Source organism: Scomber japonicus, chromosome 18 (genome assembly GCF_027409825.1).
Source record: "Scomber japonicus isolate fScoJap1 chromosome 18, fScoJap1.pri, whole genome shotgun sequence".
NCBI lineage: Eukaryota > Metazoa > Chordata > Actinopteri > Scombriformes > Scombridae > Scomber > Scomber japonicus.
In genome coordinates this window covers 23,597,815-23,623,019 of record NC_070595.1, presented here as the reverse complement: position 1 = coordinate 23,623,019, position 25,205 = coordinate 23,597,815, and the positions used below count along the sequence as shown (strand labels likewise).

The window sequence follows — 25,205 nt, the reverse complement described above, 5'->3', positions numbered from 1 at the left end:
TCCTGGAAAAGTCTGTTGCAAAGCTCAAAGTTTTTTTTTCTCAACCCATCAGCTAACCAGAAAGCATAAGCTTCCCATAAACTACAGGCTTGCAACATCACAAAACCACGGCTCTCACGAAGTTATGACATGTAAAAAAAATAAAAAGAGAGAAAAAAAAAGTCTAGTGTAATTCAACTTTTAGATTTATAGCTTAAAGGTATTTTAGGACACTACTTTCCCTGTTCTGGCTTTCCTGGAAATCAAACAGATAGACTTATTTGCTAACCAAATCAACAGGCATCATTTAAATGTCCATTTTTTCCAGTAATTCAGATATGACATAGGGAAATGCCTCATTACACTCCACTGCACATCACATGTAAGCTCCTGTATACAGCATTTCCTGTTATTCATTAGTTTTCATTTTTGAATCTCTCCAACCATATCTAACCTACACTTTTTATCAGTATTTTGTGAATACATAGATAGACATTATTGTCATTCATTTTTGTTATTAATGTCAGAATATACATGTTATTATTTCCTGTCACATTGACTTTTAATCTCTCTCCTAAAGTCCTCTGCTGGTCAGTTCTACCGTCTGGTGGCTGGAGGACAGAGTGGCTGCTTTCTAGCCAGAATGTGTAAAAGGGGAAAACGACATACAAATGTTTAACATATGGGACTCGAGAGTCAACAAGCTGTCATTTTGTCTCTGAAATAAACACGCTGAAATTATACACCTATAAACACCACATTTGGATAGCTGTTGCACATGTGCAGAAGCAACAGGCTATCTCTGTGTCTGTGCTTGTGGTAAAAACGTCTCTTGATTAATATTCAATTTTACAGAAGTAGCTAACTGTCAAGATGTTTCTGAGCAACTGAATTGCTTTTATTTCACCTCAAAGAAGATCCATTTGAATGTGGTGCCTGAATGTTAAGGAATATTGTGGCAGTCTCTGGTTGAAAAACAATACAGTGCTATTCAGATATTGTATATTTGCTCCAGCTCTATATAGCACTCAGATAATTAAACAGATTTGAGTTACCTAAGCAGGAGCAGTAAAGTTAATGTTTATCTTAGATGGCTGATAAGCTCTTTTCCCCAAAAATGATGAGAGTTGCCAACAGGCTTGCTAAATTAGGCAAACAGGGGAATCCAGGAGTGTCTTAAAAACAAACGTAACTGTGGCTCCTGTTTTTTATAATCTCAACAAAGAGATGGCCATTTGTGTGAATTAAATGTGCACCTCATAAGATTTTTCATTACTATGAGTATGAGGTCAGACAGAGGCTGGACAGAATATGCTAAAGCAGCTGCAGCACATTACAAGGTTATCATAAGGAATGAATGTGGTAATTGGTGGTGTACTGCTAATGTGTTGCTAATTTGTTACAGATCGACACCAATTTGTCATTCCATAACAATGCATTTGGCGTCAGATTAATACTTTGCACAATTTTTAATAATAAAATACAGCTGGCAGTAAGTGAACCTAACACAAGTCAGAATTTGCAGTCAGTCCACATCAGTAACTTCCTATTCATGCAACATGTGTGCAATGTGTGCACAGGGTGCAGCTTAAGATGGTTCATCTTCCGTAGAACTTACGGTGAAGTGGTCAGTGATGCTAACTAAATTTTTCTGTTATCTAGAAGCAGCCTCTTATTACTGAGAAGTCACAGCGGTTATCAGTTCCCTTGAAATTCATTTGCTTAAGTTGACAAAGCAATACCTCATAGTGCTTGTGAATTGTAAAGCAATAACACAGGATAAGGAATTGTGATAAGGAACTGCATTAACAGCTTCCTTAACAGGGCAAAATAATAAGGAAATTTAGCTTGCGGAGTGTCATGTGAAAGTTTTACAGCATGTCATAATGTGGCTTCTTTTAGGTACTTTTTCCCTTTCAATTTTTCTGAGGTGTGTGGAATACTTATTTGTTGGAGCAAAGCCCTAAAGGAGAAAACACAAATCATACCTGACAAGAGTCTCAATAACACTGTGTCACATTTACAGTCATCGCAGTCAGTTAGGACAGCAGGAATTGGGACATTCATGGAGATCAGCTTGCTGAAGAAATGGAGGACACAAAAAAAGAAAATGACAGATAAATTGACAGACAAATTGTGTGGTTGTAAGAAAAAGTGCACAAAGAAAAGAAAAGAAAAGAAACAGGTCTAACACATGCACATGAAAAGAGACATGATAATGCTCCCAGCCAACCCTCCAGAGCTCTTTGTGATGTGGAATATGGACCTGTTATTCCACTCTTTACAGGAAAGGCTGACCACACTGTTACCATGACAACCAGGTGACATGGCATGCAGTGCCCTTACTGGCTGAGCAAACAAGCCTAGTGGTAAGGCAGGGGTATGGAGACTGCACCTCCTGACCCTCATCAGAGCAGAGCGGCAGTGACGCCAGCCGAGTCGCCTCTAACGAGCCATTCAGGCATTTGTAGTGAAGAAAAACACAGATGCAATCATGCACATACATCCCAATCCCCCCCCCCCCCCCCCAAAAAAAAAACAAACAAAAAAATCCCAACCACAAAACAAAACAATGAAATGCATGCAAACAAACAGATACATTGGCAGGCAGGACTAGAAGCTTGACACAGCAGTAACAACCTCCAGCTTGAATAAATCAAGTAGAGTTTTCTTTTTCAAACACACTGAAGATCGGTGCCATAGCAAGCCTGCAGAAACAAACCATGAAGTCAGACATGTGGGTTAGTAGACAATAAATCAACTGTGCATTTATCATTCTGATTTCATGGGCTCAACAGTTCTCCCTTAACTGTGATGACTGTAGTACAAATTGTGTTATACCTCACATTATTTTTCCTACTTTCCAAAGCATACCAGATACAGTTTACCATTTTGAAGTTTGCGTTTTACATTTCACTAGCTGTAATCTCTGACTCTGACTTCATCACAGTATGAAAATTGACTTGGGACATAAGTAGAGACTTGCTTGACATAAGTAATCTATCACAGTGAACATCAGCTACTTATTATCATTACATTCCCAAAAGTACTTGAACACACCAGCATGGAATATGTTTCATATCAAAATGTTTTTTCTACAGCATTACACGCAACAGTAATACAAGAATAATACAACTCACTGTGCTAGGAGTGCCATGTCAACCAAGTTTTAAGTCTGGAAGTTGATTTTTAGACCTTGCTCTATTACATTTAGGCAAAAATGAAGTTTAACTGTGTTTTGGGGTGTTTTCACATGTTTTATTCAGTATTTGGGGCATTTTTTGAATTACTGGCTGTTGATACTGTGACCATTTGTCCGGTGCTTGCCTGGTGTCCATTGTGAGAAACTGAAGCTCCTCCGGTCTGAGGTAATGCTATAGTGTATGCAGACAGCCAGCCAGAGTGGATCAGATGACAGCAGGGAGACCAGGGAGAGATACTTCCATTTTTAATCAACTCACTCACACACGTCCTCTCTCTCTCTCTCTCTCTCTCTCTCTCTCTCTCTCTCTCTCTCTCTCTCTTTCGTGTTCACACACACAAACAGTATTTTTTTGCCCAGAGCTGAAAATAGCATTAAAATTTCATCAAACTATGTCAGAGGTCTATAGATCAAACTATTTCATTTTTTCAGGATGTCAGCTCAATCAGAAAGAAGAACTGTGCCTAAGAAACAGTTACTGTTTTCTCAGGTATCATACGTTTCAAAGAGAGTTTTTGCTGCAGAACAGATGAGTCTAGAAAGCTAAGGCTTTACTTAGACTAGATGGTCAAAAAAAAACAACCCAACTCCAAAATAGCAGCACTCAGACTTCTTCTGTAAGTGTTGATTTTTTTAGTAGAGGCTGGTGTAATACTTTGTGGATTACAAATACAGTAATGGTAGGTAGTACATAATTGCACTTTGGCTAATTTTAAAGTTTTAAGTGCTGCATAGAAAGCAACATTTATTGGCACATGTGAGGCCTGTAAAGAGTTATCGCTATCTGCAGCAAATATTAAGAGTAGGTTCGTCTGGATATTAGGCAACCTGTTACACAAAACCACTCAAAGCACTGACAGATTAGGTTGTCGATTCTTTCAGCACATACTCATCTGAGTGCTTCACATGACAAATACTATTTAGGCACGTCAAGGAAATGTTACTGTAAAGGTGATCGATGTCTGACTGCTGTACTCTGAATAGAGATCAAAGGGCAAACATTTTTCCACATTATGTGGGAGGAAGTAACAGAGAATAAAGTGGTGTGTGTGTGTGTATGGTCAGGTTTTGACCTATTTCCTTGAGAAATTGCTTTTTACAGTCTACTATGAGGATGTATGTAGGTGGCTAGCCTCTTGGTAATTTAAGACCCACAGTTCTCACAAACCATGAGTTGTCAGGTTGTGATGTGAAACTGAGCATGAGCATTCTCATTTTACAAACATACAGGACACTTCAAATGTCACACAGGAAAAGATACTCTAATACAATGAGTAGTTCTGCATTCTAAAAACATAGAAACATAGAAGTACAGAAGTATTATAGGCCTAAGCAAAATGTAACTTAAATATCAAAACTGAAAGCACTCATGTAGACCTTCTGTCAGTGTTTTTATATATTAGTAATTGATTATATTAAGTGAACATGTGAGTAGCAGTTAGTTGAATTGAAACTAATTTAATTGACTTTTTATACTGCTGAAAGATTATGCCATAGACAGATACCATATATTTTTGGTGTACACCTCCTATTTAACATTGCAATCCTACAACATCTTCAGGTGATGGACTGTTAAAAAAAAGATCAAACTCAATGGAGGTGAACCAGAGATATCTTTTTATTCCATGCATTCTTCCTTGTTAAAACCAGGTGCCTACATTACCCACAATACCACCAACAGTTTAGTTAGAGAAGCTGCCCCAAGTGACATCATTGAAACAGCCATCAAAGTTTTTTATTGCAACTTTTTTCACATATGCAGTAGTACTAAACAGATTTTGGTGTGTAAAACAGGTAAAGTTACTATAGCTATTAGATACATGTAGTGGAGTAAAACGTAGCTGACAACATTCCCACCTGAAAAGTAGTGGAGTAGAAGAATAAAGTAGCAAAGTGTAGACATCAAGTGAAGTTCCACAATAGGCTATTATTTTTGATGATGTTATCTGAGCTCTCAACACAGAGAGACTTCTTCAGAAAGAAAAGGGCATTTCTTGTGGAGCTTACCTTAAAAGGACATTTCCTCAGCCAGACTTCTGTTTAATTGTACATAGACAGTTTGTATTGTTGCCGCTGCAGTTTACATAACTACTTCATCATTCTGAATTTCAAATGAATCATGGCCACCTGCCTAATAACAACCTAACATGGAATTTTGTCAGTAACATGTGATTGTTCAACTGTTTCCTCTTTCCTAGTAAGTGGACGAGGACTATAGGTTTGGTGTTTGAACTGCAGTATCATAAGATGACCAGTTTCCATCTCATCAGCATGAATTTAAAATGAAGTCCAACAATAAATCATTAACTTTAACATAACACAGGACCTGTGAAAGCATGCATTTGTAACTGAGCTCATTGGGTAGATGGAAGTGCAAGTCACTGAGCAAATGATTGTTAGATATGTTTGTATGGTGTAGTAGAAAAATTACATTTTGAACTTGAACTGTATAACCTAGCCTTGTATAGCCTGAAATGCAAAATCTATCTGTTTGCTTCTCATCCAATGTTGTCTGATGGGGACGAATTAGTTACTTTACCTTGAACATTCAACTGCTCTTACTCAACAAGTGGACAGCTTCTGATAGCAGCCAGTACATGTACACATATCTTGACTCTGCCTCCTTTGTTTCTTTGCTGTGTACAATGCATGTGAATTTTTGAATCATTCATCAGTGTACAATTGCACTCTGTCGTGACCGTACACTGATCCTTTGCAAGTACTTCAGAATTTCACCACAATAGCCTCAGGTAACTTATTACTCCTTACTATAAAAGGTACAGTTGACAAACCACAATGCTGTGATGCACTTGGTTCTTCCTGACACAAAGAAGATTCTCTATTCTTCTGTCTATTTGTGACCCCAATCTCATTTTTGTAATATTTTATTGCTCAGACAAAAAAATCAAGTCAGGCCTGCTCTGTTGAAGAAGTAGTGGGACAAAATGGATGAGAGAATATGAAAGAATAATAAGAACGGAGAGAAAAAATTGGACAGATGTGTGGAAACAGGTCATAAAAAAAAATTAGTACTAATTTTTCTTTACTGTAACACCTAACTGCAGCATATTTGAATCAAGCCTGTAACCACTTCACCTAATCCATATCCAAGCTCCTTTCTATTTTCATTGGAAGATAGTGGAGACAGAGGGAAAGAGGGGGGAGGAGTGCACAGAGCTCGGGTGTGTGTGGAGGGCAGGAAGGTTGGCAGGAACAGCAACAATGAGCTCATGTTGGCCCTTCCCGTCTTGGCTTGACTTGTGCTTCATCTCCCTGGGGCAGTCAGTACAGGCCTTATTGTGAGGTGTTTGGGTGCCTTTGTTGAACCACAGTGGGAGGAACCTTGCCTCGCTAGTAGAGGGCACATGCAGAGTGGATTGAGATGGTAAAGGGGACAAAGTGATCATCCCCCCTGGCACTGTTTGTTTTGGCAGCAGAACCATGTCTATGGGAATGAACACACACATCTCAGCTCAACCACCTGATGGCGCTTGATGCAAACTGGGACCCAGCAGACATGGCAGTTAACAGATGTTAGCTGTGTAAATGGAAACAAGTTCTATCCCTGGAAACACTGCATGATTGTTTGTTTGTTTGCCGTGTAAGTATATGAGTCAGAGCAGCTTTGAAAGAGAGAGATGTTGTTCACCCCCGCAAACAGCAAAATACCATAATGTGGGCCTTTGTTCAGTATCCAGATGAAGAGATCAAAAATGGGTCAAAAAGGCATTCTAAACACTGAACAAAGGAATTTTCCACTTCCAAGACATGGGTGTCAACATCTCCCATATGAAAGCCCCCAGTCAACTTTAACCATCTTACAAACCCCCCCTCCCCTGCAGAAAAAGATCAGGACAAACATGTACCTTTTAAGACAGTATATCCGAGCTCAAAAATGACTATTTCATTGTAGTTGTCAAAAAAAGCAGAGAAAATGACTGCAGTGACATATGAGTGCAAGCCAATAAACACTTGAGTACAAAGAAACCTGAGAAAGTATGAAAGTGTACATGGAGGGATCAGATCACATGCCAGACTTTTTGTCAAAATGCCTGTATCTGTTAGGACAGTTGCCTGACATGACTGTTTCTGGGTGCACATGCAAAACTATTAATTAGTGCATAGAATTTTTATTCACAGATAAGAAGTGTTTGCATGGGTTTTGTAGGAGTAGATTCTCATCAAATTGCAGCCACCATGAGGGCACATGACTTTACGTAACAGAATAGAATAGCAGGGAAACAATGCCAAGGCACACACCCTGCTGGGCCTTACTGGAAACATGGTGCCCTTTGGATTTCCTTAACTCACATGTGTGACCTCATGTCAGCAAGGAGTAATTGTAGGAGTGTAAAGGAGTGACTTGGCACACTGAAAAAATACCTTGTAAATCCTTGTAATAGATCTGTTTACAACACTGTACAGAGTGTACTGGATAATTTGGCCTCATGTGAGCACCTTTCCTGTAAAATTCTCAGTAACTGTAACCACAAATGACATGACATACCTGTCCCTTCAACATGACTGTACTTACAATTAGGGACACAACTAATTTTTTTGTCAATTATTTTTTTGATTAGTTTATTTAGTTTAATTAGTTGCTTGGTCTACAAAATGTCCAAAAATTGTGAAAAATGTCCATCAATGTTTCTCAAAGCCCAAGATGCAACATAAGAAAATATTCAGATGTAAGCAGCTGGAAATAAAAGATTTTGGCATCATGTGATATAAATATTTGCAACCTAATGCAAATGACTGTAATTCTCCTGTTATTAACCAGGAGCAACACCCTGGACATTGAATAAAGCCAAAAATAAGTGTTGCACTCCAGTGTGTGACAGCTTGTTGAAGGGGTTTGGGGTGAAGAACAAACAAAAAAAGAGCTCATTTTGTAGTAAGTGAGGGAATAAGCGCATATGCAGGGTGTAGAGAATGGTAGAATGCTGACACCTGGTGGATTATGGGATTCGACCCAATCAGTCTGAGTGAAAATGAGGGTTGGATCAATTTGATGGTTATTTACATGTGATTCATCTTCATATCCAATCAGACATATACAGCCCCCCCCCCCCCCCCCCCCCAATTTTCAATTTTCAAAGAAGTCAGATCCAGGTAATAAGAATACAAAGCGCCATCTGACTAGAATAATCTTCTTTCTCTGGGACCTATTACCTCTTTCCCCTGCTTCAGAAAATCTTCATTTTCTCATCATAAAACAGCATGATTATGCTTTTCATTTGTGTGTACTTAGACAAACTGCTGATGTAATTGATTTATTTTCATTGTCACTGTATTTATTTTTCTTTTACAACAGCTAAGGGCTGAGTGTGTGGGTTGGAGAGGGTGAGCAGGTTATCTCTGTATTTGCATTTGTGTTTTGTAATGCTGTTTTTGTTTTTATTTCATAATTTTGTAATTGTGTCTATTGGACCCCCTGAAAAATGACATGCTACATCTCAAGGGGCTATCCTTTCAATATGTTCAAATGTGTGACACTCTGGATGATTAATTACTGGCCTACAGGCTCCCTGCATGAATAATGAACTTGTGATAAACCTTGGGTAAGCTCCTGTTTATTACAAAGAAACCGTTAGGGCACAATCTTTACCATTGTGTTAATTGTTAATGTGGTTATTTATGGGCTGTTGCTGCATTTTTAAATACATTTTATTATTAAATATGGTATAGTTATGATTGCTTACTTGCAAAAATGTATTCACTCAGCTTTTGCACTATGTTGAAGTGTTTTGGTGACCCATTTTCAAACAATACTGCAGTATTGGCAGTGTCTGATGGTCCACCACTTTGGTGTAATATGTCTCTCAAAAGAAACAACATCAGCTGTGACAGCAGATCCTCAGACGACTCTAACACAGGTGACCACACATTTTCTTGTTATTCTTGTTAGTACTTTTTTACCATGACAGTGGTCGTTCCCAAACCATAACCACGTAGTTATTGTGTACCATAACAACAGTCCTCTAACCCAAACGATCTTTCCATCAACCAAACTAAATTGACGTTGTCCCTGAACTGAAGCAAAGTATTGTCACATCATAAAACTCATTTGTTCTTTTAAAAAATGATTTGGAACCATAATGAATAAAATAATCTCGATATGGGTGTTTTATCATATAACATTTATATGTTTGTCACTTTTAGAGCAGGGATAAGCGGTGTATTTTGTTGTTGAGTTTGTAGAACTTGTTGGGTTTTACTGTCGGCGATTTCATTGTTTTGGTTCAGTCTCACTGCTCTCGCCTCCTAATGCAGCAGGCAGCACTTTTCAGCAACATAGTGGAGAACATAGTGGAGCATTTAACGGCTAAAGAGCAGATATTTCCCCCAAGAGTTGTTGGTGGTGAGCAAAACAAGTGAATATTGGACATACATATGTCATCGTTGCAGTATGTTTCCACTGCCACCAATGGCCTAAACATATTTTTCTCTATATCAAGTGCAGTTCTTATCTGTGTTATGAGTCTTGTCTTCAATATGGGGGCTACGTGAGTGTTCTTTTTAGATTGGCTTTGTGCTTCATTGTCTATTACAGTATATTGTAGATTGCAATAGGCTGAGGTTTCATTGCAGAGTGCAAGACTGCAGTCCACTCACTGCTGTTTATTTCAAGGGTTTTTAAGAATGTTTCACATTGTACATGGAGATGGTCCTGGCCTTCTAGATTTAGATAACAAAACACTCTAATACTCTATTTTCATCTTTGTGTATAAGCTTAAGCATGAAATGTTAGAAGGATTCAGGTGGTGTCTTGAATCAAATTATAGGCCATGTGTATCATGGTTTATTGGATTACTGTGTCTCTGGAAGGCATGATGCCATTACAAGTACTGCAGTCACCCAGCATGATGCAGTGCTTTAAGGTAGCAGACGATATGAAGGCTCCTTCTCAGTGACAATTTACCTCATGCCCTCTTTGCATTATTTGTCAGCTTCATTTAACCTCATTAGCCTCACGTGGATTATGGGTGCTGGCCATTTGGTAGTGTTGTGAAGGAAGCTGCAATGTGGAGATAAGAATGCATTTGGCTTCGGCAGGAACAATTTGTCTTTGTCCACTGGAAGCAGAAGAAGGATGACAAAGGTGGAGGAAAAATAAAGCCATTTGTGTGGCGCACTCTCTGCCTTCTCTACTTTCCATCCCATTGGGTCGTGGCCGATAGTATTGTGCAGCTGTCTTAACAGGAAGAGGCACTATTGTATTCAGAAAGGTTACTACAGTATGTGATCCATCATACCATTCATTATATCATTTCGTTCCACTTTTGTTTTGATAGTCCTGTCTTAAATCTGACTTTTCTAATATTTTGTCACATTGAATTATGTAGAGAGAATTGTGCTATTTCTTTTTGCAAACCACCAGAGCACCCAGGGAGGCTTTCCAGTTCTCTGCCTCCTCAGCTGAAAGGATTTTGGAAGTTATAAAAAATGTGGTGTTGTGCTGCTTTTGTCAGCTGTTTTCAAAGATTTTGGTTCCAAGTCACGTCTTCGTCTGTAAAGCACAAGTCAATATGCATGTCTCTCACGTATTTAAATGATGACCATTATAATGATGCTGCATTTAAATGTTTTCCTTTCAAATCTGTTACTCATTTTAATGAATTTAAATACAAATTAAAAACACGTATTCATGCAGTGGCACACTTGATACCTTCAGATACTCCAAACCTTTCTTGCAAAACATTATATGGTTAGTTTACAATACTATATAACTACAGTATATGACAGTTAAACACAAATTAGTTGGACGCCTGCCTGGTTTGTGGTCTGTTGTCTTGTGATTGTGAGTGTAAAAGTTTAAGTGTAATTATAAAACACAGTTTCTATTAACTTTTGGTATAATATACAGTTGGAAAATCAAGGTCTGCCTGATGTTACATACATCTCATATATGTTTATGATGTCAGGATTTAAAAGGGTAAAGCTGATCACGTTGAGTCAAGAATCAAGTCCAAGTCTCCAACCTCAAGTCCACAGCTCTGACTACCAGTCTATGCGTTTTACCTTTTGTGACCTTTTCTCTTGTGTTTGTGTATTTGTGTGACAGTGTCTTGCATGATTTATGAGTTCATCTTTGTTTGAACTATTTCTTCTGTTTCATCATTTACCTTAACAGACTATATGAAGATGTGATCCATTGCATCTTCAATTTTATTCAATGATCCCATTACTACTGGTGCTCACTGAGCAAGAGACAGTTCTAATTAACTTTTCAAGTGGTTTCTAGGTAAGGGAAAACATATCTTATTCACGTTCCTCTAGGGATTGAGTCCCTCCTTGGTTTATGAGACCACTCAATCCTGAAACCATCAGTTGCACAAGCCCCTGAATTGCGGCACTAGAATAAAGCAATGTGATTTGGTGAAGTGTAGGGAAACAGGTAAAGGATTTAAGTAGCTACCACAACAGGGACAAAAGATGGTCTAAATAGGAGTGCAAAGATGAATATGATGGAGAATTAGTCATCTGTATTTTAGTAACTCTGCTGAACCCTTGAAGGTAATCTGAGAAATACAATAGAATTGGCCACATTTATCACTCTGTCTTCATTTCCATATAATAATATATTATATAAAACACATTTGAGGGACATAGATTCCTAAATCAATGAGCTTTAAGATCTAAAGGCTGTATAATAGTTATCCTTTAGTTGCCGCTTCAGGACTGTTATTTTTCTATATTTTATTACTCTCAGTAATACATGCTCTATATCGAAGAGGAGTCTTATGTTAGGATTACACATTCAAAGACAGTATTTCCTTGCACTTCTTCGCTGAACTCTGAGTGCCACTAACAGTTGTAGCTGAATATGTTATTTTATTGGAAATGAAGACATACTCACGGCAGTATAATGAGCTGACATTAATGTGCAACCACAGGTGTGATATTCTCTATTGAAAGTGTTGATAGAATGTGTTAATATGAGTTCAAAATCCTCATAATAGTTGGTTAAGCCATGAAGTAAAATGTATTGATTCAATCCTTGTAGTTTCCCCATTGTGAATGCCAAGTAAATGATAAATAACTGAACCTCTTTCAATCTTCTGGTCTTGAAAAAACGCTTTCATTGGACTCCATACTCCATCAAATGGCTCTCCACAAGGGCAAAATCTTTCTCAGCAATGTGGAAATGTGTCTTACATTCATTGAGAACGATTGCCACCCTTAGTTGTGATACGTGCGCTTTTCTGTATAGTTTGAATGATTGACTTATTCAGTCATGAAAGAAAGCAATGACCTGATTGACACTTGGGGCACAACACACTTGTTTGATACAGTAAATCATTCAATAAAGCTGTTTAGTTCATGCTTTATGCCTAACATCCACATTTTCACCATGAAAACATGTAATAGGTTATATTATGTCAAACCCCCTGATGGCTGCAGATGTCTTCTGGAACAACAGTCATTGATTTTTGTAGAGCAGAACAAAAACAAGCTACACCTAAAATGTGTAAAATAAGCTATCACACTAGGAGCCTAAAATGTTTTAGTAAAGACAACTGAGAGGCCATCTCAGTAAAAAAAGAGGTCTGACTCATACGTGTATTGATCAATTACATGTTCATGGACAAATTTTGATCAGGAAAGTATTTCTGTTAAAAATAGGTAGTATTTCTTCAGTAAATTCTTGAAGGGCCTAGAGGTTGTCCGAATCAAAATTATTGCACTCTGTCAGAGACAAGGGCACAACCCAAAGAATAATGGCTTAGCATCAACTTTGGTGTTCATCTGCCAGACCGGATTGAATTATTATGTTCCATAAAAGTTTAATGGGATTTCAGCAGGCCTAATATATAAAGGAAGGCTGCAGGAGTGAGCCTCTGTGCTTTGGTTCTTTCTTTATAGCTTTTTCCTCTCTGTACCATCTAAGACAGGCACACTGGGAAGGAGGCTGCCAAACAAACAGCTGAGTGGACACAATGTTTCAGGGTTTTGATTTTGATTCACTAGCTGACGCACCTTAAATCATGTTACAAATCAAATTTAGGCAAACATAAGCACACCCTTTAATGCTTTAGCGTATATCTCTGCCATGAGACTGCCGTAGCAGACATTTTGCACTGCTTCTCCTGTTACAGTGTCGAGCAGTGTGATTTAGTAGTGGGTTTAGAGCAGGTCCACATTTTAAGGTCAATAATCCCACTAGGGCACTATTAGTCGATGGTTTATTTCACTTTTAGGCCTGGAACACACAACCTCTTTATCAATTAATTTCACAAAAAATACAAAATAGGAAATGTAGTCAGGTTAATTTGAGTCAGATGCAATTGGTAGTTTATCAATATAATTCTGATTCTAAGAAGCATGAGCTGAATTGAGATTTTTCACACTGCTCATGCATCACAATGAAAGACATCTGAAAAAGTGCATTCAGAGTCAGGATGTATCAGGTTAACCTTTCTTTCAAGATTAGCTTTAAAATTATGGCAAAAACATCACACAAATAAACAGTGCATGAGTGAGAATATTATCATTATGTTTTATGTGATATTGTCTCACAACAAAAAAGTTTAGCAGACATTTTGTGCGATGTGATTACAGTGCACCACTGACATCTGAAAGCATTTGATGAATGTGGCCTTTTTCTGTTCCCATTACAGAAGGCTTTGACACTACAACTGGATTGGATCTTGGCTTTTCTATCACAGTAAGCAATACAAACTTGAGCTGTTCAGTTAAAGCATATATAAGAAAGGTTTGTTACAATTGTGAAAAGAGAACCACACAGTAACTTTTACAGCATTGCAAAGTGCTAAATGTTGTATTCTCACAGTGCCTTATTTACTTTGAATATGCTGAGAAGTCTAATCCCTAGCAATGGACAGCACAGACACACAATATTTTACAATATCTAGTCATTAAAAATTACTATGCAGCAAACAACACACATGCTGTACTGCTGAAAACAGCTCGCAGGTCCCAAAGAGTGTGCTCATCTTCAGCCCTGTTTCCATGATTAATGCATTCACCAGCAGGAATGAAGCTTGCAAGCAGGAGGTACAGCACTAACTTTTTAAAAGTGTCTCTAAAAGTCACAACACCCAGCAGCCATCACTGTCTTAATGACACAACAAAGTGCTAACTGCTTTTTAAATGCTGTGAAATGCAAATGAAGCAACAATGCAGCAGTTGTTCTGGACTGGTGCTTTGCTGAATCAGCAATGTTTTTGCTTGAATGAAATCCCCTAAACCACTGTATTTAAATTCAGTATAATATATGGGTACAGAAGAGGGACAGATGCCCTCCTCAAGTCTGAAAGCCTGATAGACCATGCATCACAAAGTAAATGATGACATGCAACTAAACTGTTTTTTCACGTTCATACTATAGACAATGAATCTGCATTTGGGTCATGGGTTGAAGCTACTATCTGTAAATTACAAACATGTTTCAAGACACATCTCACAGCAAGCCTATCACTGAATAAAGTGAGAGTCTTGCATAATGTTGTACACACAAAGAATACACACACATTGAAAGGAAACACAGAAACTCTCTGCAGTAATAACACTGAATGGTTAGCCTTTTTTCTGTTTGCAATGGCCACATTTATCACATCATTGTGGATGAAAAGTAGTAAGCTTAACAACAATGAAGAAACAGATGTTCAAATTGCCACTTATTCAGCATCTGTGTCTAGATCATGCAGTTCTATCTGACGCCCTTTCCTGGGCTCCATAGGTAATACTCTCCTCCAATCACATGCATGCAGTAGTGCACTGAAATTTGAGGGCTTCGCCTATGCTTATTGAACTAGGGTTACAATATTGTAACCTTTGAGCTGCTCTATTGTGTCACAATAATCTTCTGAAGTATTTTTTTTTTTTTGGAGTAACAAAAATAAATTAATTAATAAATGGCAACAGAAATAAAATATCATCCAACCAATGGAATTTTAGTTTCACTTGAGCATCTGAATATGTCGAACTATAAGATGGCGATGGTTACGCCAGAGTCATAATGTCCCTTCATCTGAGTGATTCTGGCAGCTAGCATGAGCAGAAGGCCAGTGGCCACTTCCAGACTGTAGGAGATCCAGGCTGTGGCTAAGGACCAGCCGAATGACACGTCCACGTAGGCGAGGTTCTCTGGGTCCACAACCCGTCGGAACTCCTCCATGGCCTGATTTGAGTATCTTATGTAGATGCTGACCCCCGCCAGGGTGAAAACACCTGTTGATGCACAGAAACAGACAAAAGACACTGTTGGAAAACAAAACATTTCGGATTTTGACACATTGCACTGTACCTGTATCCAAAGAAATGCATCCATCTTGAGAAGTTGAAATCAATTATTTTCTGCATGAGGATGCTCAGCTTCCAAATCCTCCACCATAATCATCACGATATATTACACTTAATCTATTTCAACAATGAAGTCATTCAGATAATAAAGCATTAATTAGCAAATATTCTTTTTTCCAACACAATTATCTTCACATAATTCATGGATGCTATGATATAATATAAACTTAAGCCTGTTAGCCCATTAACATTAAGCAATTAGTATAATCCTTGAGCATTAAGGATTTATAGCACCTTTGGGAAAACATTTTTCTTATTCATATGCAAATTATTTTAACAATCTGCTTTTACATTCAGTCAGAACCTGTGGTATAAGTATGAAGTTACAAGATAATTGTTTTTGATCTCTTGTGTTCCCAAACAGACAGATAAAAGGTTTTCATAACAATTATCGTGGAAGTGGGCTGCTAAGAATAGCCCATCAATCCCAAAAGTCCTTAAAAACTGAGTAGTCCCCACTGAACGTACAATTCAGACTGACCTTTAGCATGGCACCGTGGAAGACAAAATCACCTCTGCCATACTGCTGCAATTAGCCTCTCTTGATTACTGATCACTTCAAATCACAACGGTGGGCTTGCCTCTCTGTGGGTTTGTCTCTCAAAATCTATTAAGTAGGGTACTTACTGTGAATACCAGAGTAAGTAGAAAGAAACACAAGAAAGAAAGAACGAAGTGGTTGGCAAGGGAAAATGTCAATAATGATAAAAGTGGCTCAGCAGTTCTGGAGACCTTTGGTAAGGAAGTTTCTTTGTATAGCAAGAGTTAAGAGAATGTGAATTGAAAATAAGCTAAGAGAGAATAAGATAGAATAAGGAGTTATGGTGCAATGCAAGAAATTAATCAAAAGTCTCACATTTGATTTAATAAAATGGGGAGTTGTTGCAGATATTTGGTGCTTAAAAACTGAATGCTGCCTCTTCATGTTTAGTTTTAGTGGACAGAGAGCAATCCTGTCCCATATGACTTGAGAGGCCTGGGTGGTTCATAATGTAGCAGCAGATCAGAAATGTATTTTGGCCCTAAACCATTCAGTGTTTTTTTTAAATCAATTCTTTGCCATGCAGAAAGTCAGTGTAAAGATCTGAGAACTAGAGTGATATGATATATGATTTGTTTTATCAAGAAAGATTCGAGAAACATTGTTCTAAAGCATTCTGAAAGACCAATGCATGGACAAGTTTTTCTAAATCCTGCCGTGATGCAAGTCCTTTAATTCTTGTAGGATTCTTTAATTCTAGGAAGATAGTAGGCTGACGGTGTTATTGTGTTAAATTGGCTGTTGAAATTTATATCTGAGTCCAGACTACACCAAGATTTTTAACTTTTGCTTGGCTCCAAAACCAATTACTCCTGTTTTGTCTTTGTTTAATTGGCACATCCAATTGTTGATGTGTTATATGCACTTATTCAGTGCTTGTATTGAACCACTGGCCCCTTGATGAAATGGTTATGTAAATGTGTGTGTTGTCTGCATAATTATGGTAAAATGTTTAATTGTTGAGACCCCTGAATGGAGCCTTGGGGAACTCTGCATGTCATTCTTATCTGTGTAATTACCTGTAGTCACATGATAGCCCCTGTCCTTTAAGTAGGATTCAGACCAGTTTAGTACTGTGCAAGAAAGTCTCACTGAGTTTTCCAATCAGTCTAATAATATGTTGTGGCTGAGCCTGTCAAATGCAGCACTGAGATCCACTGAATTCTACCACTGTCTTTGTTTATGTGTATGTCATTGCAGACCTTAACAAGATCAATCTCAGTACTGCGGTGTGGTTGAAATCCTGACAGGTTTGATATGGGCCTGTATTTGTTCTCATTAGTGAGGTGTCCAGATTGTTCTTTTCTAAGAGTGGCTTAATGACAGCAGTTTTCCACCTGTGTGCAGAAACCTGAGAGAAGAGATGTGTTGACAATTTGTAAAAGATCTAAGGCCATGCAATTTGAAACATTTTTGAAAAAAGCCTGGTAGAATCAAGGCAGCAGGAGGATGATTTCAGATGTTGTGTAATGTATAGTTAATTGGATAAAATGGTGTTTTTGATGATGATGTCAGAGAAGAAGGATTGCCTTACATTGCCTTTCTCAATTCCAAATTATAAATGCAGTCTCTTCATAGATGTAATAATGAACCTGGGGATTTGTTTGTTAGGGTAGGGAGCCAGTAAATCATTCACTTATAGACTTTAAATGGTAACTGTAATCTGATGATGGAAATACCTTCACTGATTTAAAAGCCCTCATGTACACACGATTGCTTTGCGCACAGGTGTCAATTGCTGATGATTAGTGCTTCCATATGGGCAACATTTCACTTTTAGCTCTAGTCGACATCCATTTTATATGTGTAGTCTCCCGTGGTGCATACAGTATGTATTGTATAGTTCCCTCTCACTTTACATTGGGTACTAGCTGTTTCTGCACTTATACTACACCAACAATTTGCTAAAAATCGATTATGCTCACTCATAAAAGCAATTACAATTTTAACATTTTAGTAGCTTATTAAAACAACTAGCTATGCAATCATGAGGAAGTAATATATTGTAGATGACACAGAAAGATGGAAATGGAGGTTTTTCCCCCCTTTAGAATCTATCCAAAGAGACAGATTCACCAATACTGTGAGATGTGATGTGAAGGTTCAGATTGGATTGCATTTTTAAGGCCAACAAAATCAACATAAGCTTCTATTTGGACATATTTATCATACTACAATATCAAACTCAGAAATAGGCTTTGCTGAAATCCATTACCCCTTTTCTGTTTGCCTTATATTAGAGGCTTTTTTGAAAGTAGAGGAGCTCAGTGCTTGCAGACCTTTTGATGATGTACAGATGTGGACAGGGCATTTGGTGCAAAGCATGAAATTAGCTGTCTCTTCTGCATGACATGGGAGGCTGTGCCTGTCAGCAGTGATTGCGAAGTATATAATAAGACCTTTTGCCTCTCTTACAAATTCACCTTCATCCATAGTCTAGATTAAAACAGTCATTCCCTTGCACTTCAGACCTAATCAAATAGCCAGCATATCAACTATTATCACTGCGTCCAGCAAACCCAGGATTTCTACTCAATGACTCTCCAGTACATAATCAATAAAAAAAGGAATTAAATTGTGTTGATACTTCCAGTGACACGATTGAAACATAAAATGACACAAAGAGCTGCTGATGACTCCTCGGGGAGGCTAAAACAAGTTCCAATCAAGGACAAGCTCCTCTGAAGTCACTGCATCATGATCAGTAATCACATGCTATGATCAATTCTGTTGATTATGTTCATACAGAGAATTTGTGGCCGCTTGGTGTTTATGTGCATGTCCAGGCTCATCAAAGACCAACCCAAATGCATTTCTTTTTTGAAATGGAAATTTAAAATAAAAAAACCTTCAGAAATCTCTAGTGCCGGTATAAACTATTTTTATTTACACTATTCAACAGTGTGGTACTATTTGGAAAACACTGCCAAAAGTAAGATTTACAATGTGGGCGTCCTTGTCAGACCATCATTTTATTTCAATATCGTAAGTCAATCATGTCGTGTCTATTCATAAAAACAGATAAAAGGAGTGAATAAAGAGACAGAAGTGCTGCTCAGTACCCTCACACTCAGTACCCTCACACTCAGTACCCTCACACTCACACCATTAAATTCCTCATCTTCACACACTGCTACAGATTTCAAATGAATTTTCTCTCACAGATATTGAATATGTATCTGTATAATAACTGACTTTTCCAGTCAACTGTAAGATATAATATTTACACTACAATAATCACAGTTTTAATTGGCGATCATTGTGCTCCACTGCTAATGTCTGAGAATGAGGCTCTAGCAGTTGCCTTAAGAAAGAATGTGAGTGTGAGGAGTTAAATGGGATTTTCAAGGTTAGCACACACACACACACAAATATGTATGTGTACCATGTGCTGCCCACACACTGCATCTTACACACCGACATAACCAAAACAAGGTATTTCCCCCAGACCGGCTCATCAAGTGCATGTTATTCTTACAATCTGATACAAAAACAATACAATTTATGTGTGGACCTACTGCAGAAGAGAAAGTAGGATGCCGTTCCAGCCAGTAAGTTGGGACTGCGGGCCAATGAGCTAACAAGTCCAAAGATCCAACCAAACACCAGCAGGATCAGGTTAAGAGGCAACACGATGACCACCACTTTGTGCAAGCCTGAAAACACACATAATCCAAAATGTATACACATATAAACACAAAATGAGCTTTGAGATTTTAACAGACTGTACTGCACATTTTAGAGCCTTAACTACTAAATCAGCTGGATTTTACATGACTGCTGTGCAACCAATTGCAAAGATAGCTGAGATTTTTAGATTGAATTCTACCATCCAGGGAACTGTTGGTTTTCATTTTCATGTCAGTAGGGTACGGAAATCAAGAGTGAGAGATCAGAGTCTTGAGACTTCTTACTTGAGATAGCATCTGTCACAGTGGACACTTTATTTCATTGTCTAACTTGCAAACAGGGACTGTTTTTGAAAACTCCAATGTCCAATCTTTGCAATGTCAGAACATCTCCTTTTTAATTCAAATGAACAAACACACACTATCTTTTGCAAAATTTCAATCTTTGGATCTGGATTCGATTTTCTGACAACACCCTAGAGCTTGTAAATGTGATGTTTTTTGGCAGCCAACTACACCTCACTTCAGTTATTATCATAAAGAAACCCTGACATGCCAATTTATTTATCAACTTCTGTGGCAGCTGATAAACAAACCCACTCACCAAGAAGGTGCCTCTCTGCCTCTGACAGGCTGGACATATTTGCTGTAAAAGAAGGGATGACTGAACTCCTGTTTGCTCCTGAAAATGTCAAAAGAAAAGGTCACACATGAAACAATGTGTGCATAGGGCAGTAAGACCAAACATTGTGACTTTTTTGTCCTAGAGCTGCACAAATAATTATTAGTAGAGTTAGAGATAGAAAAACATGCACATGTCATTTAATGAAATCAATAAAACAGATCTCTGTAGGACACCTGCTCATGACACATATTTTCTCAGTCCTGTATGTGTGACACTTCTGCACCATCAGCACCAAATTGGACACTTGGACCTGTACCTCAAACTGAGTAGCCAACAAGCAGATTATATTGGAGCTGTGTTGACAAATATCCTTTAGAATGAATGGGCAGCTCCCTGCAGCTCCCTGCTACAGGATGGTATCAGCTATAGAGCTATCACTCACAAAGAGAAAAGAAACAATAAGTTTGGGATTTATGTTTGCACATTTGTGCAGCCTGTTTATTCCCTGAAGAAAATGTGAATTTTAAATAATCTGATAATCTGAGTCTTTTTTTCTTAAATACTTTCTCCAAGCTAAAAGCAATAGCTTTTTGGTCTACATTAGTGTCACACAACTGAGATTCACTACAAGCTGTTTTTGCACATATAGTGGAGTGATGAGTAATAATTCAAGGCTCATATAGGCTTAGCTATGGACTGCTGACATCATGGTAACATAAGGGACTGCCATGATCCATCAACAATGTATTAGCAATGATAGATTTCATCATCATCACATGTAATCCGATGTGGATCGATTTTTTGTAATTTCTGTCAATAGTACCGATTTTATTTGCACAAGTAACTGACTCAGGAAATGCAAACATTAAAGTTAATTACAAATAATAGACTGAACAATTAATCTAAACATTGTTGATGCCACATGAAAATAGCTGCTCAAAATGATAAAAATTATTTCACATATTTGAAAAAAGGGTGCGCAGCCGATTTTATCATAGTTCAGCATTATTAAAAAGCCTTTAATATATTACAGCTTGTGCCATCTAGATAACCAAACGCGACATACCTTCAATAATTCTCCAAAGTCCAGAATGTGAACTCAGGTCGTCTGGACCTGTGTAGTTGGGCTTATTCACATCGATGATGTACCAATAATCAGTCCCAATTGCCACAGCGAGGAGGCTAAAACTGAGCAAACCTGTAAACCCCGCAGTGAGAACTACAAGTCCGTACCTCATTATGTGCAGTCAACACGCAAAGCGCAGTTACTATAGCCTACTATTTTCTACACTTAATTGTTTTCTGTTTCTACGATGTGATCTGCGACGCTCCAATGTGTGCTATGCGTAAAAGCTCTCCAGCTGGATCCTTTCCTGTAAAGTGCTGGTTCTCCATGGCTACCACATCCTTAAATGTAGTTTAAGATGGAAAATAGGGGGAAAACACACAAAAAACCCCAAAACACATTCTATGAATTATCTCCAGTTTAATCCAAAGAGAAAATAAATAAAAACAAGAGAAGAGAGATGCGTCCTCCTCTTTTCGAGGTCATTACACACTGACAGATGTCAGCAGTTGTCGCGCTCCTGGATTGATTGGTTGTCAAGCTGTGGAAATAAAACGGTGCACTTCCGGTTCTAGATTTCAAATTTAAACACATTTGGTTGTGAGATGCTGAACATTTATTATTATTTTACAAAAACGACCACACATCCGGAAATTGTCTAATATTATAATCTAACAATGGCTCGACTTTACATTTTTACCGTAACTCAATTATGTTTTGAACAGCAACACAGTGACCATAGATCGATTACTTACATAAATAACGCCACCCTTTTGTGTTGAGAAAAGGCTAAAGTGCAAAAGTAAACTAAATCAATAGGTCTATAGATTAAAAAAGCAGAGTGCCTGTGATTGATATATTATTTACATTCATGAGCCCTCTGGTCAAATCATACACAAAATAATTGCAGGTAGACTATAGGAAGACAAAGTATTGAGATACTTTACTTGAGTATAAGGAAAAGTACTGTCGTCTAAAAATACTCAATTACAAGTCAAAGTCATGAATTGAAAATGCTCCTTAAGTAAAAGTAAATAAGTAGCACTTTATCAAATATAAAGGTAGTGGCTTCGCAGGCTGTGTTATATTATGATTATGAAGATTACTTTGGAAATGTAGTAAATGTAGAAAAGTAATATAACTAATTACATTTGATTATTACATGTTGATTACTTTTCTTAATTTTGAATGAATGCTCTCGACTGTTAACCATTTTCACATTTTAAGACCTGATAGTGTTAACCTTTTAGCAGTTACTATTTCTGTACGAAGTGGTGTTTGCAGACATCCCAACCTGCAAAAACTAATTTAAGGGAGTTTCGTTCCGGGGGGGGGGGGGGGGGGGGGGTGAGTTACACTTGGTGTCGGTCCGGGGGAGGGGTGCGATCGGTGTCGGTTAAATAAGCAGCAACACAGAGCTAAAGGACGCTTTGCTCTCACGCTCTCACACACGCTGCATTTATAGTCACACAAATACACACACGCGCAGATACTCTTTAGTGTGCACTCTACTCAGTCTACTCCAGATTCCAAGAGATTTTGTGTCTCATTTTGCAGGCGTCAGGGAGCCACTATCAATATGCGGGAGATGGGATGTTTGTGTTTGTATTTCCAACACAGGAACTTATTCTTCCGCGCCTCCAACATGTTGCTGAGTCTGAATGAATGGCACATGACCAGAGACAGCGTCAGGATCTAACTTGCGGCTTTGAAAGGAGGAGGTTGATATGAAGAAACTATTAAATCCGAGCTTTTTCAAATGTAACTAAAATTGTAATCATGGAAATTTCCAAAAGCAACTATAATTTAATTACGCATTTTCTCCCAGTAATGTCTTACATAATGTATTAGGCTACAATTATGTAAATTTTGTAATTAAATTATACTGATTATGATTTCAGATTGTTTGTTTCTGTATTGTCAACAAATACATGTGAGAGCATTTTAATGTGTATTGACGTGGAGCCAATTTTAGATACTTTGGATAGATTAGTAATAGTGCAGCATCATATTACATTACATACATTATCTGCCGCGAAACTAGTTAATTTCACCAATATTTTACTAATCTTCTTATTATAGTTCACCATGGCTAAGACCTTCAATACTGACATCATCCAGATCAGAGGTTAGTAGGTCAACCTACAGACCCCGGATGTTGATAACATGCCACCACGGGCTCGGAGGGGAATAGCACTAACGTATCATAACTAAATATTGGTGAAATGAACTAGTTTCACGGCAGGTAATGCGTTATATAGAGGCTGCGCTTCGGTGCCCCGTGTACTCGCACTATACGGATATAAGCAGCGCTCCACTGGAGCTAATTTCTTCCGAATGACTCCAAATGACACCAAAGTTGTCTGGGTGAGTAAATGATCGTATTTTATGCTAGAAATAAGGCCCAGGTTGTAAAAAACGGTAATTATCCTTTAAGGCTCAAGATATTTTGAACTGTCCTCTTCATTTTCTGTATAAAGAGTTTGAGCTCTTACCCAAAGGTCAGGTGTAACAGGCCATCAAAATGTTAAATGCCAACATTCACCCAGCTGATGATGGTGGTTTTTAGCATAGTAGTTTTACTGTTGACACTTGAAGTGTTAATGTATCCATTGGTATTTTATCATGTCTGTGTTTATTTGTCTGGATCTTTTTCCGGGCTGCAGACACTTTTCTCCTTTGGGACAATAAAGTTTGAAGATGAAGTAGCCTAGTTGAAGTTGGGGAAGAGAGTACAGTATTTCCCTCTGAAATGTTGTATAGTGGAACTATAAATTAGCATAACATTGAAATAGTTAATTGAAATACAAGCAGGCTACCTCAAAGGTGTACTTAACTACAATACTTGGGTAAATATACTTAGTTACTGGGTGTGGGCCTGCTTTAAGAAGCATTTTATGTGGAGGAAACAGTTGCCTGTCATACCAGAATCGTCCTGTAGGCGGAGCAGCTTTCATTATGTTGAATAGTTAACATTGAGCTTGCGTTTTCAATGAAAACCACAACTGCTTATTACACATAGAAAATATAATCAACGTTGACTGTAAACCGATATGGATATTAGTTAGACATTTCAAATATAATATTTGAGCAGGTATAGTTATTTTACATGTGGTAACCTATCGAGGGAGAAAATCATGGACTCTGGCTGAACAAGCTAAAGTCAGCAGAAGTCTGTTGATCTTTGGTAAGTGTTGTACAGTTTAATCACAGCTTTCTTTACACTGGAAACTAGTCTTAATGTAAAAATGAAAACAATAAATAGGTATAAATGTAGCACAGTATAAGACAAAGTAGCATACAGCAAAATTGCATACGAGCTTTCATCCTTTTCAAGCCAATATGTAGCTAATTGAAGCACTTCTGGCAACAGTTACAGCCTGAGTCTTGAAGCTAGGTCTATCAGTTTTGCACATTTGAACATTACTGTACATTCCCCCATTCTTCCTCCCTAAAACTACCCAAGCTACATCAAGCTATATCAGGTTTCATGGGGACAGTTAAGTGAAAAGCAATTTTCACGTCCTGCCACAAATTCTCAATTGGACTGAGCTCTGGACTCTGACCACTATACTCCAGTATATTTTGAAGCCATTCATGTGTATCTTTATTCCTTTATGTTGGGTGTCTGGAGAGAAAATAAAAATTCAGCCAGGTACTCTTGCAGGCTGCAGCATGTCTTCCATCTCCTTTGCATTGAAAAGTTGTGATAATGTAGCTGTGGGTGTATTTTCAAGGTTTCATTTTGCAGAATTATCTGGATTGTCTTTTGGTGGGAATGAGTGGTGTAAAAGAGAAAAAAACAAAAGTGAAGAAGATAATGTCTAACCTTATAA

The 25,205-nt window shown here is 38.0% G+C and overlaps 1 protein-coding gene across 1 annotated transcript; it reads right to left on the bottom strand.

Annotated features, from left to right (window-relative positions):
• Positions 1 to 15,131: 15,131 nt before the first annotated feature.
• On the bottom strand, positions 15,132 to 21,541 carry LOC128379090 (transmembrane protein 235). Its single transcript, XM_053338711.1, has 4 exons — positions 21,370 to 21,541; positions 20,283 to 20,360; positions 19,568 to 19,705; positions 15,132 to 15,376 (listed from the first exon to the last, which is right to left on the bottom strand). Exons 1-4 carry the CDS (start codon positions 21,539 to 21,541, stop codon positions 15,132 to 15,134), a joined length of 633 nt encoding a protein of 210 aa, XP_053194686.1.
• Between the last annotated feature and the right edge of the window lie 3,664 nt (positions 21,542 to 25,205).